General features: G+C 39.3%; 1 protein-coding gene across 4 annotated transcripts in view; it reads left to right on the forward strand.

Moving 5' to 3' along the window:
* EMB2757 (Transducin/WD40 repeat-like superfamily protein) overlaps positions 1–20,086 on the forward strand; it is a 249,143-nt gene that overhangs the window by 60,900 nt on the left and 168,157 nt on the right. For all 4 annotated transcript variants that reach the window (XM_089384886.1, XM_089384888.1, XM_089384889.1 and 1 more), the window contains exons 7-8: positions 14,468–14,538; positions 14,633–14,735. In XM_089384886.1, the coding sequence (XP_089241012.1) occupies positions 14,468–14,538; positions 14,633–14,735 (174 nt within the window). The remainder of the gene's footprint in view (positions 1–14,467; positions 14,539–14,632; positions 14,736–20,086) is intronic.

Genomic DNA, 20,086 nt, shown 5'->3' on the forward strand with positions numbered 1-20,086 from the left:
GTAATTTTGGGTTTGCTATGTTCCTATATTGAAACTCTAACTCATTAGGGTTTGGTGGAATGTGTAAGCAAGACCCTTATAATGTCTCAAAAATGAAACCCTAGTCTAATCAAGTTTGTTGTATGTCTAACTCTTATTGATATTTGTGAAGTTGGGTTTGATTAACACATGATATGAAATGCCTTTGCATGATGATGAAGTCCTAGATGTATGAGCTGACCTGTTTGTCGGTGGTCATGAATCCTAGGGTTTGGAAACAAGCTCTAGTCAAAGTTTGTCTTTTTAGGATTGAAACTCTTGAGTTTTGGAGTTAAACCTTAGTAGAAGTGAAAATATATGATCAATGATGACAATATGATAATTTGAGATTTGTGTAAGATTGTTGAAATTTGAGTTTTAGTTGGGATTGATGTTTGATTGAAAATCTAGGGTTTGCAACTAACCCTAGTAGAAGTTGGTCATGTTAATGACTACGCTGTGATTGGTTTTGATTGATTCTCTTGTATGAAATCTAGGATTTGTATGTAACCCTAGTGGAAAATCTAACATATGAATTCTAAAAGTTGTTAGATGCCTTGTAGATGTATATTTGTTTGAATAGTTTTTAGGGTTTGCTATATGTTGTAGTAGGGTATGTCACACCTTTGAAAGAAACATTGAAACCCTAGATGGAATGAAAGTTGTTATGAAGTAGTCTAAGGTTTATGACAAAGTCCCTAGTAAGATGTTGAAGAGTATATGTCTCTTGTTTGCAATTAAGGGTATGTGATATGTATAAAGTTGAAACTTGAAATGCTTTTGTGATTCTGATATGGCTAACTTCATGCTTCTATAGATTTGGTTGTACTTGCTATCTAAATTGTGCAGGTACACAATCTTCAATATGGAGAAGATGCTCGTTGATGTGATAAGCATGATGAGGATGATGATAACTCTGATGAAATGGTTGGAAGCCACGAAAGATTCTCCGATAAAGAAAAGAAGATGCTGATCTCCTTAAGGAAGCTTGAATAGAAGAGATCTTTCTAAGATTAAGAGGGAGTCTAGATAAAGAGATGCTCCCTGATTGAGAGGGAGGGCATAGCTTGGTTTGATTGAAGAATGAATTTTAGAGGATATGTTGCTGCATGAGAAGTAGGAAAGGAAAGTGTATGACTGAGGAATCTTCTATCAAAGATTCGGTTGATAGTCCTACTATGAAAAGTTGAGAAGCAACATCAAGTTGTCTGAAAGACCCTGAAGGTTTGTATTTGTTGATGTACATATGAAAGTATATTATTGATTGGGGTTGTGTTTGTACAGGTGAATCTCTTGAAGGGTTTTGATAGCATGCTGGTTACCAATCAGTTTGATTGGGAGAGATTGGTCATCCTTGATCTGTTGGATCAAGGTGTGTTAAAGCTTTGTGAGTGAAGCATTGTTTGGGAGGACATTTGGCTGACACGTTGTGTTGATGTCTAGGTCCCGAAGTTGGAAAGGTGGTGTTGATTATAGAGCTCTGTTTTTGGATACACACCTGGATCTTTGGGTTGGTGGTTAGCAAGTAAGCCTGATGGTACCTAGAGGGGCTGAAAGCTTGAGTCCACCTTATTCCCACTTGGATAGATTGCCTTGGTCAGGAATCTAGTCTGTGGCATTGCAGTGCCTAAATTGTTGAGAGACCAATGGATAGATTGCCTTGGTCAGGAATCTAGTCCATGGCATTGCAGTGCCTAAAAGTTCTTCATGGTTCATATAGTTGAGATCTTCCTTGTACTTGTATATGATGAATACCTCCCTAGTTAAGAGGGAGTGTTGGAAAATGTAACTAGGTTCGGTCTTCATTTAATGTATTTGAGTCATCTTGTAATGTACTTGTCAAAAGAATAAAGCATGGGTTTCATGCTTGGGTCACCATGTTTTAGGTCAATGTCCCCATTGAGGACTTCTAGGATTTAAGTATTGAGTCAAATATAATTTATGTAACCCCACACCAAGTCGGCCTAGAAGAGATCAAGTCGGCACAAGGACACTAATTCGATCTCACATGGAACCTATAAATACAAGCAAGTTGAATTCATTTGGAACACTCTCTCACACAAGAAGTTCGATATCTCTTGAAGCCGGAGGAAGTGCGAAGTACGAAGCCGAGAAGCCGAAGGAAGTGCGAGTTGGGTGGAGTCTAAGGAGAAGAAGAAAAATGAAATTTTGGTGCCTCTCTCTCTTTGTTTCGTGCCCTAGTTTGGGAGATCGAAGTCCTCCAAGTTTCATTGATGCTGGAAGTTGCTACATAGTCGAAGTTGCTGGAAGAGAGGTCGAAGATCTGGGAGGCTGACTTGGTGTGGAGGGAAGGTCTGGTTTGTGTCTAGGGTGAAGAGTCTCAAAGAATCCTATTGAAAGGAAGAGAATTTTGATTGGGTTTTCCGCTCAAGGGGTGGTTTTTCCCTGGCATAGTCTCTACATCTGGGGTCCATTGTTTTATGTGCTTTCGCTTTAGTAATTGCTTGATGAACTAAAAGAAAGAAGATATAAATAATTGTAATAACAAATCAAGAACATCACAAGTAATTATCAAGAATAAGAAAATCTTCCTGCCTTTCTGATTTTCTAACATCCCTTTACTGGTCCGTGTGGCTGCTCCTCATCACTGTCATCATTGTCACTGTCTGAGTACACCTCAATGTAGTGGGCCTTGTTTGCTTTGTCTTTGCCCGCACACTTGTGCCCTAAGTCATAAGACACGTCCTCCAAGGTCCCGTGTCCCGTATTTTATGTGCCGGACACGAAAACGGCCTTAAAAAGTGTCAAAAACGTTTTTCATCGTGTCCTGTAAAATGTAAAACGTATTCGCCGGTTTTCGTCGTGTCCTGCATCTGGAAAATGCGTATTCCGTTGATAGAAAACGTTGCCTGCATAAGCTGCAATTTTTTTGAAAGAAACAAATAATTTCTGAGTGGGACAGATTAATGATCAAGTCTAGGCCCTAGTATTGATATGCTATTCATGGTAATGTTAAATTCTTAAAGTAAAAGTGACATTCTCCTTAATCTTCATTTTCATCTTTTTACTTAAATTTTTAACATTACCATGAAATGACTCAGGATGTTTGAGAGTGGTTCCGGCCTCATTGGATTTCATATGGAGAAAGTAGAATTTTAGATTTCATTCAAAATGCAACAGACTTATCAGTTTTTCAGGATTTCAGGATTGGGAGATTGTAATGTTTCCAGGTGACACCACCTGCCCGGGCTACCCCTGCCACCAGTAGAGGACGTGGTCTACCTCCTATAGCTCCTACTTCTAGTTCTTCAACGTCTAGAGCATAGCAAACTCCACTGCCAACTCCACCAGCACCAACATCTACATCTAGAGGGAAAGGGAAAGCTGTGGCATTTTCTCGCAAGAGGGGCAGAGGAAATCAATAGGATTAGGCTTTAGTTATTTTCTTATGTGATTGTAAGTTGTACATGAACAATGAACATTGAATATTCAAGAATCAAGACCAAGCATATCACATTCTAATTTCTAAATAGTAAATTTTGCTTCTATTTTTTTTTTTAAAGTGAACTATGAACTTTGAGAAGTAATTATATTTTAATTTGATTAGATAAGCTGCAACCTGCAATTTAATATGGATAAAAGAACTATATTTCGGTATATATATATATATTTATTAAATATATATAAAACGTGTCCCCCGTGTCCTGTTTCTAGGTCGCTGCGTTTCGTATTGAATACTCGTATGTACGTGTCCTCCGTGTCTCGTATCCTCGTGTCATGTGACTTAGCTTGTGCCCCGGTGCCCAAGGTTCTTGATAGCTGAAACAAGGTTTCTTCTTCCTCAACTCTTTTTGGGTCTCCTCATCCAGTTTTGGTTTCCCAGTCCACTCCTTTTGAAAGGGCTTGACCTCTTTACCCTTTTGAGGGAAAGAAGGTTTAGGAGTGAATCTATTTTTGGAAGCTGCATCCTGTAAGTCCCTGGTTTTATTGATTGCTGCACGAAGTGTGGTGGGTTCAAAACTCTTGACCCATCCACATAGAGGTTTTGCCAACCCCTCTACAAATAGCATCACCAATCTGGCTTCTGAAATATCTGTAACCATGACCGCCAGTCTTTGAAACTCTGCAATATAAGCCTCCGGGCTACCTGTTTGCTTGAGTTGTGCCAGCTCTCTAAAATGTATCTCCGGATCCTTCTTGTCAAAGTGCTCAATAAGCCTCTGAGTGAACTTTGTGTATGAGGTGATGTTGTTATGCCCCAACGTCACCAACCCATGGTACCACCACTCATGGGCCTCACCATCCAAGTGCAGGGTGGCCAATTTGATAGCCTCCTCCTTAGTAATATGATGCAGCTGAAAATAAGTGTCCAATTTTTGCACCCATGATCTAGCCAAGTATTTGGACGACCCATCAAAACAGGGGATGGTCACCTTCCCCAGTGTTTTCTGCAGCTCATGATTTTGCCTTGGAAACCTCTGAGATGGTTTGGGCCTGCTCTTTAGCTGAAGATGGCAGAAACCAGTGAAGCTCATAGCAGCGTGGAAATCCCGTTCTAGAGATTGATATTGTTCCATGTAATCTGCATAAGGGATTCCAAAATCAGCCTGCTTTGTTAAGTCTTCTGCAGCCTGTTGCACAAACTGAGGCATATTGGGTCTGGCCCTAAGTTGCAGGAAACGCTGGGCAGCCGTTTCCGTACGGAAACGAAACGGAAACGGGTTTCCCCGTACCGTACGGCGGGGAAACGAGTTTCCGTCCGTACGGGCGCGTTTCCCGAGATGGAAACGCGCCCGTACGGACGGAAACTCGTTTCCCCGCCGTACGGGCCCCGTTTCCTTTAAAAAAGCACTTGTTTTTAAAAAAAAAAAATTCCTAATTAGTTTAGGGTTTAGGTTAGGGTTTCTAATCACTTCTAGAAAGCGTTTCTAAAGTTATAAAAGAGCTGGGCCTCTCATTCTCTCATCACACTATTCAGCAAGGAGTTTCTCTTGGAGATTGGCAGTTGTTTTAGTAGCTGGTGTTTTGAGCATTGAGCAAAGTAGATTTCAGCAGCGGGAGAAAGAGATTTCAGCAGCAAGAGAAGGAGATTTCAGCAAGAGATTTCTGTAGCAGCAGATTTGGCTCAGCTACAACCATATTTATCTTCTCTTTTCTGGCATTTCCGGGTAGTTTCAACCACAGAAAATTAATTTGGGTAAGCCACATTCATTTTGTTAGTTTTTTCTTACTAGTTCTTCAAATTTTCTAGGGTTTATGCAGCTAAATTGCTGAAAAACGTTTTTTATTTATAGATTTGTTTTTTAAATTTATTTTTGCAGCAGATTTGGCTCAGCTACAGCCATATCTCTCCTCTTTTCTGGCATTTTAGGGTAGATTCAGCCACAGATAATTCATTTGGGTAAGCTACATTTATTTCTTAGTTTTTTCCTTACTATTTCTTTAATTTTTCTAGGGTTTATACAGCCAAAAATATGAAAAACGTTTTTATAAATTTATTATTTACAGATTTGTTTTTTTAATTTATTTTTGCAGCAATGGCTTCCAGCCAAAGTGCAGCTGCAACTTCAAACCCTAGGGCCAACCCAAGGGCTGAATATTATCCTCTTTGGAGGCATGTGGTGAAGCTTCAAAAATGTGGAGGTGGTGGCTCATGGGAATGGCGATGCACTCTTTGCAATATTACGTACAAGGGCTCCTACCCAAGAGTGAAGGCGCATCTGTTGCATGGAGGAGGACAGGGGATTGTGGGTTGCACAAAAACAGTAGACCCGTTGGTTAGGAGGGCATATCAAAGAGAGCAAGATGAGGCGGATGGTACTAAGAGGAGGCATGATGAGCATACTCAGGCTACATCTAACGTTGAGCCAAGGATTGTAGTTGAAGCAAGAAAGAGGAGAGGTGGTCTGGGTCACAGTCAAGAACATGAACAAGCAGCACCCAAACATACCAGAGGCTCAGGGGCATCCCAATCAGTTCAGGATAGCAGAATTGCTAGATTGGTGAATGTGCAAGCAAGAGAAGAAGCTGATTCCAGAGTTGCCAGGTGCATTTATGCATGTGGTATCCCATTCAATGTTGTTCGCTCTCCTTACTGGCAAGATATGTTGAGGGCAGTTAACAAAGCTCCTCAAGGGTACAAGGGGCCCAACTATGAGAAAGTCAGAACCCAGCTTCTCAAAAATGAGAAGGAACTTGTGGAGGACGTTTTAGCTCCAATTCGTTCTTCCTGGAGTAGCTCTGGGGTTACCATAGTCTCAGATGGTTGGACAGATATGAGGCGCAGACCATTGATAAATATCATTGCCACTTCCCCCAAAGGAGCAATGTTTATCAAGGCAGAAGACTGCTCAGGAGAGGTGAAAGATGCACAGTTCATTGCTGATATTATTATAAAAGCTATTGAACAAATAGGGGCTAACAGGGTGGTGCAAGTTATCACGGATAATGCACCAGTTTGCAAAGCTGCAGGTTTGATTATTGAGGGGAGGTATGACAACATATTTTGGACACCATGCATTGTCCATAATCTGAATCTGATCTTAGAGGAGATCGACAACAAAGTTTCCTGGATAAAGGAAGTCACAGGGGATGCAAGGGAGATTATCAAATTCATCACCAACCACCACCAGTCTCAGGCCATATTTCGAGAGTACTCCAAATTGGAGTTGTTAAAAGTTGCTGAGACAAGATATGCCTCAAACTTCGTGATGTTGCGCCGCCTTGTTGAGGTTAAGCATGCATTAGTTTCTATGGTGGTGAGTCAACTGTGGATTGAGTGGAGACAAGCAGATTCAGAGCGGGGATCTATGGTGCGTAGATTGTGCCTTGATGAGGATTGGTGGAGCAAGGTAGATTTCTTGCTAAAGTTCACAACCCCTGCATTTGAGCTTCTCCGGAGTGCTGACACTGACCAACCTTTCTTGGGAGAGGTATATGATGGCATGGATTCCATGGTTGAGAAAACTATGGAAATCATTTCGCAGGAGTCTCCACAACTTCTGTTTGTTGATGATCATTTTGCTGGTTTGATCAAGAAAATCATTGTTGACCGGTGGAACAATTTCAATACACCATTGCACACTTTAGCACATGCTTTGAACCCCAAATTTTATGATGAAGAGCTTATTGCTAAAAGCAATGGGAAGAGGAAGGCACCCCATAAGGATAGAGAGGTGGCTAATGGGGTGAAAAAAGCACTAATGAGAATGTTTCCTTCTCACCTACATAGGGAGGTAAAGGAGGAATTTGCCAGTTTTGCTGCAGGAATAGATGATTATGCAGATATATCAGCTTTGGCGGAGAGAAGCACCATGAATCCAGTTAGGTGGTGGATTTGTCATGGAGCAAATGGTGTACATTTGCAAAGCCTTGCCATTCGTATTCTTTCACAAGTGGCAAGCTCTTCATCAGCAGAAAGGAATTGGAGCACTTATGGTTTTATTCATTCTGTGAAGCGCAATAGGTTGGGCTCACAGAAAGCAGAGGATCTTGTTTATGTGCACTCCAACCTTCGCCTTGCATCTCGTAGGGGTCCAGAATACAACAGTGGTCCTTCTAAAGAATGGGATGTGGATGCAGAAAATCCTGATTTGGATCTCTCTTGCTGCCCTGAATATTGAGGAGGATTCTGGAAGTGGAATTGGTGCATCATCTTCTTCAGCACCACCATCCACTGTTGAGCATTCTGCTGCTTCTATTTTTGATGAGGATTGTTATGATGAGGATTAGTCTTTTGTGACTTGTCTCTATAGTTCTTGCAGCCTTATAGTCTTTATTGTACTTGCAGCCTCATATACTAATATAAATAAAGGCTGATTTTGGATTTTCCAGTTCCTATATTTTTATTTTCATTATGTGATGAGTCATGAGTAAATGTGATCATTGTGATGTAAATTTAATCTTAATGTTAAAATGTTTAAGTAAATGTATCATTAATGCTTTATGATTGCAGTCTTGCACATATATATATTAATAATTTTTAAATGTTTTTAATATATATATATATATATATATTATTATATATATTCGCGTTTCCCCGTTTCCAAAATTCGGGGAGGTCGCGTTTCGTTTCGCTTCCGCGTTTCGTGTCGCTTCCCTGTTTCCCCGTTTCGTGCAACTTAGGTCTGGCCATTTTGCTATCAGTGCGGGATGGATTCTGTAGATAAGTCCAGGCTTGACTGCTTTCAGCACTGTTGGACCCTTCCCCATTCAATGACTCTTTTCCAGTGGAAGCCCTTGTGTGTGTCATACCCTTCATTGCCTCCACCATCTCTTTTTGGCCCTTGGCCAAGTCATTTATGGCCTTGAGTAAGCTATTAAAAGCTTGTTCCTCCTTATCCCCCATATCTGGCCTTTCAAACTTAGGTGTTTTCTCTAACCCCTTGCCCCTTTCTGGTGTCTCTTCACTCTCTGTATCAGGGATATCTTCCTCTGAAAGGGGAGTTGGTTCTCTGTAAGTATGTTTCCTCCTATATGTTATCCTTGTGTATGGATTTTCTTCTGTCATGAATTTTCCAACCAACTGTTTTCAAGCCAAACCACAGGCTGAGCCAAGATTAAGGCTCTGATACCACTGTAAAATTACAATATAAAATTTCTGAACTTTTTGTTATGTTTTCCCAGTGAGAACTTCTGTCAAACAAGTCACAGACGCACTCCTGTAGGAGAGGTATAATTATTGCAAACACAATGGCTATTTCATGAAATATTTGGCTTCAAATAGATGCACATAGTGGCAATGGCAGTCCCAAAATAACTACCAGTGGATTCACTGTTATAAACTAATTACTCAGAAATTAATACAGATCTGGAACATCACTTTACCACAAATAAAATAACAACAACAACCTTTAGTTTCTTCAATGTGCAAGTACATTCAAGATTCAATGGATTAGCAGAACCTGGTTCTTTGCTCCAGCAAGGCAACATTCAGTTCAACAATCTTTCAAGGGCACCAACCATGCATTTTAGGCTCTAGAGTCACGTCCAGCAGTGCCAAACCCTCTCTAACTCGTTCCAATCAGATAGAAAATGCTCCAGCAGTCTCTACGTTCAGCCAGCTAGAAGGATATGCTGTTATGGATTTTGTTTGGCCTCTAGGCTTGCTCTGGACATGTGCTTGCATAAACAGCAGCTTCAGAACTCCTTTCCATGCCCCCAACATGCAACGTACAGCAAGAATGAAAGGAGCATGACCCAGGAATTTCCCCCAGCAAACAAGAGACTCACGGCCCAATGTAAACTCGTCCAGCAGTAAATGAGAGGGGATTCAACCTCTTTCCTCTTAGCAAATTTGTGCCTCAGCTGTAGACTTCAACCAGCAAGGAAATACAAGTCTTTGGGGTCTGTTCAAACTCCAGAACTCGTCCTTGGCACCAATCATTCGATTTCCCTTGGCTGTATGAATTTTGGTTACCAAATTGACCCCAACAGTGGCTTGACACTTAATATCTTATGGGCATCTCCCAGCCTGTCACAATGAGATGGAAAATAACTAATGATACCATAAAATCAACCGGAACACTAGTATACCTCTTTATTTCTCGAAAATCGTATTCTCCACTGAAGCTCAGTGGTGAAATCATTTCACTCTCGAATCCCAAACTAGGGTGTTTCGTTGCAACACCGAAGTCTGCTATGGCAGCTAGGGTTCCAAACCTTCAACTTCTCCTTCAAACTCCCTCCAAGAGCTCTTTCTCCAAACTCACACAATGCATGAATGCAGGGAGCCTCCTCAATTCCCTTTTTTAATGAGTTTGGGATTGTCTTTTCATCTTCACCTTCCCTTTTGTCTTTTCCTCTTCACCTTCCCTTTTTTCTCTCTTTATTTTTTTTCTTTTTCCTTTTTATTAAATTCACTTTTATAAAGTCACTTTATGATACTTCACTTTATAAAGTTAAAGTGACATCCCCACTTGCCTAGGAAATATCTTCCTTTCCCTTCTTTAATAAAGCCTTCTTAGGCAAATTTAAGTCCCCTTATTAATTATTTTCCCGCTTTAGCCTACGGGAACCACTCTAGGCTAGCGGACTTTGTCATAAGCTTCCTATGGGAATGGGGACATTACATATGCTAACATTTGAAAAAAATGGATATTTTTGTATTTTTTTTTAAATTTGCCAATGTTTTGCATATTTTTACTGATTTTTTTCTGACTTTTATGATTTTTTTTTTTGTTTTTCGGACCCTTGCCTGTTTATTCCTGATGCTGACTTTTTCAACATCGGGAAATCGTGTGCAAATTGAGTTTGTACGAGGGATACTACTTTTGAATCTGCATTATAAATCTCCTGCCATGAATGCTTTCATGACCTCTCTGCCACTTGAAGAAGACATCTTCTTTGTTTGCTCAATATCTTATTAGTTTGGAGTCAAAGGTCGTGACGACATGAGATGACCCTGTAACAAGCTATTACAATGTCGCTCTGCTTGTTTACAGCCTATAGACAAATATGCTTGTTACTACGAGGGTTGACTCTTGTAGCTACAATTATGGTGGTTGTTGCACATAGTAATGGGAAATCTGCCTAAAACTACTGGGTCAAACACCCCTGTGACAAACTGGAGATGTTTATGTCACAGGATGCACAACCAAAATTCTGTGGGATGGATGTAGAGCAAAAGGTTGGGGTGCATCATGCTGCATTCCTAAGAGAACTGAGCTATTATAATAGAACTGATTTTACTTAGCCATTTTCAGCCTGGAGCCCTTAGAAAATGACGATAATTTTTAGCTCTGTTTGAAGTTTGAACTTTGAAGCTATTCAAAATGCAATAAAAACTACCTTTAGAGTGCTATCCATCCATGTAGGTTTTTTGCCATAAATAATTCATTTGAATTTTTGAAATTGACCTGCATTTAGGTGGTTTTGGTCCACGTGCACCTATGTTGCAGGAAACGTGGGGTAGGAGGGCGTTTCCGTATGGAAACGAGTACGAAACGCTGAAACGCGTTTGGTACGGCCCAGAAACGCGTTTCAGGCCAGTACGGCCTGAAATGCGTTTCAGGGCCGTACAACCCACGTTTCAGCATTTACTTGTGTTTTTTTTAATTTTTAATTTTTTTTATTTGTTTTCTAATCTATTCTTATGTTAGCCTAGTGACTTCTAGTTGCTTCCAGATGCCTGTCTAAAGTTATAGAAGTGAACTTTTGCCCTAGTGTTGATATGCAGTTCATGGTAATGTTAAATTCTTAAAGTAAAAGTGATATTCTCCTTTATTTTTCATTTTCATCCTTTTACTTAAATTTTTAACATTACCATGAAATGACTCAGGATGTTTGAGAGTGGTTTCGCCCTCATTGGATTTCATATGGAGAAAGTAGAATTTTAGATCTCACTCAAAATCCAACAGACTTATCTGTTTTTCAGGATTTCAGGATTGGGGGGATTGCAATGTTTCCATTGGATTTTATCATGTACTAGGGTATGGAACTTGTATTTAATCGAGAGAACAAAGCCCTCTATGCAGGGGAGACTCCCAATAATCAAGAGAATGTAGGGTACTAGGGTATGAAACTTGTATTTAATCAAGAGCACTAAGGTCATTCGACTATGTAGGAGGAGACTCCCAATCAAGCACGAGACAAAAAATTAGGAATTTCTCGTGGCTGATTTTGGATATTCCTATTTTCATTATGTGATTATTCATGAGTAAATGTGATGTAAATTTAGATACTTATAGTTTATGCATTGACAATCGACAATTTTATCATAATGTAATAAATTAGAATGTATCATATATGCTTTATGATTGCACATATTTCTTAAATGTTCTAATATATATATATATATATATATATATATATATCTAAGTTGCAGGAAACGCAGGGGTAGGGTCCGTTTCCGTACGGAAACGAAACGGAAACGCGTTTCCGCGTACCGTACGGCCTGGAAACGCGTTTCCGGCCGTACGGGCACGTTTCCCGAAATGGAAACGTGCCCGTACGGCCGGAAACGCGTTTCCAGGCCGTACGGGCCCCGTTTCCTCCAAAAAATCACTTGTTTTTTAATTTTTTTTTTTTTTTCCTAATTAGTTTGTAAATTTTTTTAGGGTTTCTAAGCTGTTCTAGAAACCATTTAATCTTAATCTTAATGTTAAAATGTTTAAGTAAATGTATCATTAATGCTTTATGATTGCACATATATATATTAATAATTTTTAAATGTTTTTAATATATATATATATATATATATATTATTATATATTCGCGTTTCCCCGTTTCCAAAATTTGGGGAGGTCGCGTTTCGTTTCGCTTCCGCGTTTCGTTTCGCTTCCCCGTTTCCCCGTTTCGTGCAACTTAGATATATATATATATATATATATTCGCGTTTCCCCGTTTCTAAAATTTGGGGAGGTCACGTTTCGTATCGCTTCCCATTTCAGAAACTCGTACCCGTTTCCCCGTTTCGTGCAACCTTGACGTGCACTAATGTTCTACTGAGTTCCTTAACTTTTTGGCCTCTTTACTTTGATTATGCTATTTTTCCTCTGCCTATAAACCCAGCTCAACACTGCTGCAACTTCATTTCACTAATCGACCGATCACTATATCCATAAACAACTAGCTTATAAAATGGAAACACTTTGAACTGAAATAGATGGTGTACAAATGCAATCTGAACACAACACGACCTTATGTAGTAGACTATGATCACAATTGTATTGTCTTCTACTGTTTGCTCCATTAAAAGCTCACTGGATTAGCAAATTCCTTTTTACTGAAAGTCTGGCCAGTAGTTGGTGGGGAAGAGATTGTTATGAATAAATATATATATAAATCATATAAATATAAATATAATTTATAAATAATGAGGATAATTGTAATAACTATTTTTTTTTTTCAATCTAGGATAATCGGTAACTGGTGAGAGTTATCCTGAACAGACCCAGATCAAATCTAACTGGCTGCCACTATAAACCTAGGCTACGTGCAACAACCTGCAAGCCACACAATAGCAGGAAACTTATGCCTTAACAAGAGCCGAGATGTCCTCTATGGGGTCACCTACTCTTCTAGCCAAGACGCAATAGGTCAGATATACTCAATGGGATTTGAACCCTCATCTCGTGGGTTTCACCCAGCGAAACTCACCGCTAAACCCCATATCACTGTATTGTAATAACTATTAGTTAATTAGTAATTAATACTGAAGAGGCATGTCTAAATGGGACATGGCCTATGAAGAGGCACTTGCCTAATATATAAGCAGGCCCCTCACTCTCATTGTATCATTATTCTCATTCATACATTTAATATATATTCTTGTATCTTCAATGGAGATCTTTATATTCCAAGTCTTCTGGGGTATTCAACTGAAGAACGAACTTTGTTCGCTTCAGAGATTTTATGTTGCTGGGCTTTACCTATATTGCCATTACAATTGTGTTGTCTTCTGCCATCTGTTCCTTTTAAACCTCATTGAACCAACAAATTCGTTTTGGTCCCACTTGCTATATTCCATACTATCTACTTGCATGTACATTGTAAATTAAAGCAAATGTAAGTAAATACGAAAATTCTGCATTGAAAATCAATCTAAGATATGCCCAAGAAGGTTTTCAGTCAAACACAAAGATGGGAAATCTTAGGAGTCCTTCCCTTTAGTTGTTGGCAAAGAGCTAAGTCATTGTAGGTTGTGTTCTTCCGTCAACTATATACAACTTTAGATATTATTTAGTGGAGAATTTGAATTTTATAATTGGATGTTTGAGTAATGGCATTGATATGTTGATTGTTTTCTTTCATAATATATGGGTTTAAGTCTAAAGTTTTTCTTTCTTAATATATGGGTTTTAGTCTAAGTTACCGTCTCTGCTTGGGTCTGATCCAAGATAGCCATTTCCATGAATTGGATCCGGATCTGGATTTAGGCAAAATCTGTTTTGGATCTGGCAAGGATGTGTTTCCAGATTGGAAACACTTGATGATCTGCTTGGGAAACAAACAGATTTAAAAGACATTAAAATAATAAATAAAGCATTAGTACAGGGACCTAAAACTCTTGCCTATAAATTAGCCCTTTCCCCATTTTATTACACACTAAATTGTTAATGTGATTATATCTATGGGCTTGCTGACAGCCTGAGTTGTGACCCTTGTTATGTGTGCTTTTGGATATGTATACCAGGAGACTAGACTTTATTATTTAGTTATGGATTTATTCCAGATGGACTACTTTTAGCGTTTATGTATGCCCAAGTGGCAGCTTTGATTATTACAGTGTTGTGGGGAAGCTTTGATAGTGGATCCTACCCAACATTTAGATAGCTTGTGGTAAGCAACCCACACTTTTTGTATAAAATGCCCTGTATGTACATTATTGTTTGTTTTAATAGTCAAAGGAAACATTTCATTTAAAAAAAACGAAAATATATCTATGGGTTTGTACTTCAATATTGTCAGGATACATTATGTTTTATTAATGCTGAAGGCTGCACAAACAATGCTCCTGTTCACTGATGATGTTTTATCTTCCTTATAGTGTCTCCACCACCTCTAAGCTCTGGTCAGGGAAAAGTATTTATGGCTATAGCTGGAGAGGAACCATCAGTGGTATGTTCTATGATCTTTGATTGTGTTGACAGAAATCAAGCTCATTTTTATTATTTTTTTGTTGCATTTTAGTCTTACATATGCTCAAATACAGGTTGAGATTTGGGATGTTGATAGTGGAGAGCAAGTAGTGCATTTGAAGTCTCCCGACATTTATTCCCATGGAAAGCCTACAGAATTCTCTACCAAGTCAAGAGGTGTGTATGTGCTATGTAATAACTATATCTGCACACAGTTTTTTTATTTGTGTATAATTTTCATTTTAATAAAAATCTCATTAGTTTTAGTGCTATATAATTTTAGGACTTGGAGTTTGAATTGGGTAGAGAATAATAGATAAGTTAATATTATAAATGTCCAACAAATGACCACAATAGTAGGTCGATGGGAATTCTTTGGGCAAAGGGTCAGGCAGGCTTTCAACTCTAGTATATCATACCATTGACCATATCCTCACACTCTGAGCCATCATAAAGGAAGTGAGAGTCTGAGACACTACTCTTCAAAAGTCTTTGGATGCTTTGTTGAATTTTGAAAGGCGCTGGACTTGGTTTTGAGGGAGGCCCTATTCCACAGACTTAGATACTTTGGCATCTTGGATACTCTCCTCATTGCTATTTGTGTCTCTATCAATGTTATTGGAATTGTAGTGCTGATTAAACCACTTGATTCAAAAACTGGAACCGACTGGAAGTGGCAAAAATTTGTCGACCAAAAAATACATAAATTTTCAGATATTGATAAAAGGTATACATGTTCATATACATCCACGCGAATCCAAATCATTAGACACAATTATGAATTTTTTTCTCATGTATAAATCATTGGAAGGACAGATATATCAAAATGGCACTGAGTGCAATACATAGCTGAATCAAAATACAGATATATTGCAGACCATCCAAATCATTAGACACAAATATGAAATTTTTTCTCATGTATATATCATTGGAAGGATGAATATAGCAAAATGGCATTGAGTGCAATACATAACTGAATCAAAATACAAATACATTGAGGCTCTAAATGGCCTGCAATGTTCAAAATAATCTTGCTATAAGTCTAAATCAAATCATGTTGAAAATGTAGCTATGGTCGGTCTTCATGAAATATTTATTTTCATGGTAACTTGAAAAATAAATTATTATTGCCTTCTAGCATGTTTTTGATGATCAAAATAAATTTTGTAAGCCATATTTTACATGGCACTGAAAGGAGGAAAATTATAATTGTAATTAATGAAGGCTCCACAATTTACGAAGGCTCCTCAAGTGCCTAGGCAGTCAAGTTGGCTTGCTTTCATTGACACACAGTTGGATCATCCTGATGAATATAAAAAGAGGCTACTCGCTCTCCTTGTTAGGTAATTCACATCTCAAGCATATTCATTTGACTATGAAGGAGCAATATCTTCTCTCTATTCTCGCTGAAGTCTACATCATATTGTTATCTCTGTGGTATCTATCTGAGCACCTATCTAAAGTTTGACATATAGTTCCGAGTTCAATGAAGGTCTCATTCGAATTCTGTAGCATCTATATGTATTCTGCAGCAAATGTTCGAGATCATCAGTGATTAGACAAGTCAATGGTATATTTATCTCAGATCTGAATTCTGTAGCAACAGATTCGAGTTCCTTGTTGGCAGGTCCAATATTTGTGATGACAGATCTAAAATTTGTGACCTAGATCGAGTTCCTTATTGGCAGATCTAAACTTTGTGGTGTCAGATATAAATTTTGTTACATAGATCTCAGTTATTTGGTAGCAGATCCTAGCTCTGTGGTATCAGATTCAAGTTCTGTGACATTATTCTATGTTTTGTGTTGGCATATCCTAGCTCTGTGGTAGCAGATCCAAATTCTGTAACATAGATCCAAGCACTATGACAGATCCGAGCTCTGTGAGGACATATCCGAACTCTATGGTGGTAGATCTGATCTCTGTGGTATCAGATCTGAGCTTTGTGACATTGATTCTAGTCCAGTGGTGACGGATCTGAATTGTTTCTCTTTTAGATGTATTACTGGTTAAGGTTGGATCTTAAGGAAGGGTATGTTCCAGTCTTGTTCAACCTTTCCTTTGTGAATTTTTTTGGATGTCTAACATTCAGACTTTGCACTTGTGGTAGATTTCCTGGATCAGTATCGCCTTTGTATTGATGTATTTTGAAGGAACTCTAAGAAAGGAATTGGTTGGGTTTTCCCCTTGTGGGGTTTTGCCCTGGTCCTGGACCTAATTTCTGGCGTCTCTTATTGTGCTTCATGATCTCTGCTTTCTCCTTACTACTGTTGAAGTATATTTGTTAGATAATTATTTGAAGTTCAGAAAAACTTGAAAATCATTGCTTGTACTGCACTGTATATGAATTTCTGACATGGTATCAGAGCAGGTTATAAAGGAAGAAAGTTGTGGATCATTTCTTGGAAGAAATCATTGATCAGCTTCTCACCATCATCAATAGACCTCTTGTCTGAGATCCTTTGTCACAAGCCCCTTGAAGATCATCTGAGTTCGATATTTACCATCTGTAATGTCCCAAATGGTACACTTTGGGGTTTCCTTGAAATTCCAACTGAGAAATACTTCAGAAATTTAAGCCGTCAATACCATAAACAATTTGCACAAATTAAAGCACAAAATTTATGTCCAAAACGGGAAATAGAATTTACAACGGAATAATAGGCAACATAAACATGCAGAAGATCTCAGCGTTATTTTATTAATATGTAAATAAGCTAGTACAAGAGCAAGAATATGGCTGAGATGATGGCCCCAAATAGATCTACAATAATGCCACAATTGGCCTCCAAAACACACTGAAAATCAATAAACTACAACCTGTGAACCCTGAATGGAACCACCAAGGGAAGAGATGGGTGCTCGCCCACTCTCACTGAATCACCCGAGGCTTTCCGTCTTGGGGCTACTGCTGAAGTGGAGAACCAGGTTCTCAAAACCTCACCACAAAGACAATACACAAATTCCAGATGTCTCCAAATGATCTCCTCCTCCTCTTTATGGATCTGATGGATAGATCTCCAAGCCTTTAGAAGCATCTTATTTTATTATTTTATTATTATTCTAAAAGCGCCTCCATTGACTTTATTTTAACTGACCTTTTAATTTTATTTTATTTTGCTTAAGTCACTTTTGGCCCATTTCCTCCAATTAATTATTTTTCCTTAATTAAATGACTAATTAAAGTCATGTTTAATCAAGAAAAATGGTAAATCGCCCACCATACTCTCTTTGATCACTAGAAATCACTTCTCAGCACACCATCCTGTAGATTTTCTCATTTCGGTTCCAACGAGCTATTACACTAAGGTGTTCTGTCAAATATTCCTCTCGAAATGCCACCTTGAGCGTAATTAATTAAGTTATGCGCAATAATAACCCCATTTTACGGGAATTATCAGAAAGTCATGGAACCAAAAACAAGATGTGCGGAACTGCTCATGATGATGAATATGCCAAGTGAATGCCATTGAACCCCATAAAAACTCCTCAAAACTCCATCGGGACCCCTGATGACATAAACCTGCTCCACTGACCTGGCCATCCCCTGCCCTAGAAATCCACCCTGGCTGTACTATGGAGAAAAATAAAAATGGGGACATTACAAAACCTCCTACCCCAAGATTGCTTGCCCTCATGCAATCCGCACCTATCCATTGTAGAGGCATCTGCAAATTGATACCAGGATCCCATATGAACCACTGGTCCACATCATGCCTCCAAGCAATCCAAACATGACTGGATCCCCCAATACTTGGATCCCATGCCCATCTTTGACTGAACCTGCTACTGGTAGATCCACTTGGATCCCAATGCCACCATGGCCAAGTATGAAGGCTCCATGGCTCCTGCTGTGCTATAACTCCAACCATGAATGCTGCTACATCCATCGCGTACCAACTCATCACCTCTCTCCAATCCAACCCCTGGCATAGACCAAGATCATTCTCATCATGCTGATGCCGTGCTAAAATACTGATGAGTGGCTAGCCTACATCCTGAAATATTACATGCTGCCAACTGAAGCATGTAATATCCCTCTCCTTTAAGGGCTCCTGCAGAACAATGCTTCTGACTAAAATGATACTCCATCAATAGGGTACCAGCTCATGATCTCTCGCCAATCCAATGCATGGACCCTTGTGTAAGGAAGAAGTCTACTGGGCTGATATGGGTCCTTGCTCAACTAATGATGCTCTATCTCGCCAATCAACGAGATTTGTCTAAGGAAACATGCTCCTCTCACTATAATAGGCAAAAGCGGGCAAGATGTGCTACAAGCCCTGTCTATGTACTCCTGGAGAGGGTTGTGTCCTGGAAATACTATAGCTCTATCGATTGCCACTGCACCTATCTACACTGCATCAATGGGTAGGCCCAAAGATGGATGTACCATCATCTCCAACAGCTCCTCCCTCCTCTGATCGAGAACTCCGTGCTGCTGCCATCTACTAGCCTCCTGCAAAACTACCCTGTTAGCCTCCAACACCACTTGAGGACAAGTGTCTGCAAATACTGCCACCCTGTAAATTGTGTGTACCACTGTTTTAAAATTCGGCCGAACTGACTCCGAAACGACCGAGTCAAACCGAGTCAATGCATGATCGGGTCGACTCAGTGGCCAGCTCGGTTCGGTTGGTCAGGTTGTTACTGAGCTGGCCGAGTCGGTAACAACCCGGCCGGCTCGGTCAAGTCCGAGCCAACTCGGCTGGCTCAATGAGCGCGACCGAAAAGCGTAATTTTTTATTTTTTTTATTTGTTCAGTTTGGTTTTTTGGGGACCCCAAAGCCCATTCTTATGTGCCTTTGGGTTCTTTCGGGTCCATTTCCCTCTCTCAAACCGTATAAAACCTACCCAAGCCCTCTCATTTCCTCACAACCATCTCATTGCATTTGAGTGAGAATTTGTGAGGAGTTTGTGAAGTTTTTTTTTGGAGCAACAGTGAGGAGTCTTGAGCAAGCATTGGAGCAGGAGTGAGGAGCTTCTTGGGCAACCATTGGAGCAACATTGAGGAGTTGGTTTGTTGTAGCAACATTGAGGAGTTGGTTTGTTGGAACAACTTTGAGGAGGCATTTTGTGGCTAGAGGTATTTTTTTTCACTTCTAAAAATCTGTTTTTGTTTATTTATTTTTTTGTGCAAATCTGGAAATTGAGAAGAGTGTTTTTTGTGAAAGAAATGAACATTGAAGCAATGCTATTATTTTTGTTTTCATTTTCAGATTTTTTCTTTTCATTTCCAAGTCAAAAAATGGCACCTAGAGTGAAAGATGCTACTTGGGCATTTGTTGAAATGGTTGGTAGTTAGATGCATTGCAAATTTCGCCATAGAAAAATTAAGGATGGTCCTGGGGGCATTAATAGGTTGAAACAACACTTGGCAGGGATTAGAGGCCAAATTACTCCATGTGAATCACCACAAATTGGGGAGATTAGGAAGGAGTTGTTAAATAGCTTTGAGAAGTTTAAAGAAGAAAAAGCTAGGCAAAAAGAAATAGAGGCTGAAATTGGGAGGAAGAGGAGTATACAAA

This window comes from Pinus tabuliformis, chromosome Q, assembly GCF_031772625.1.
Source record: "Pinus tabuliformis cultivar Carrire ecotype Pingquan chromosome Q, CPIR1, whole genome shotgun sequence".
Classification (NCBI taxonomy): Eukaryota; Viridiplantae; Streptophyta; class Pinopsida; order Pinales; family Pinaceae; genus Pinus; species Pinus tabuliformis.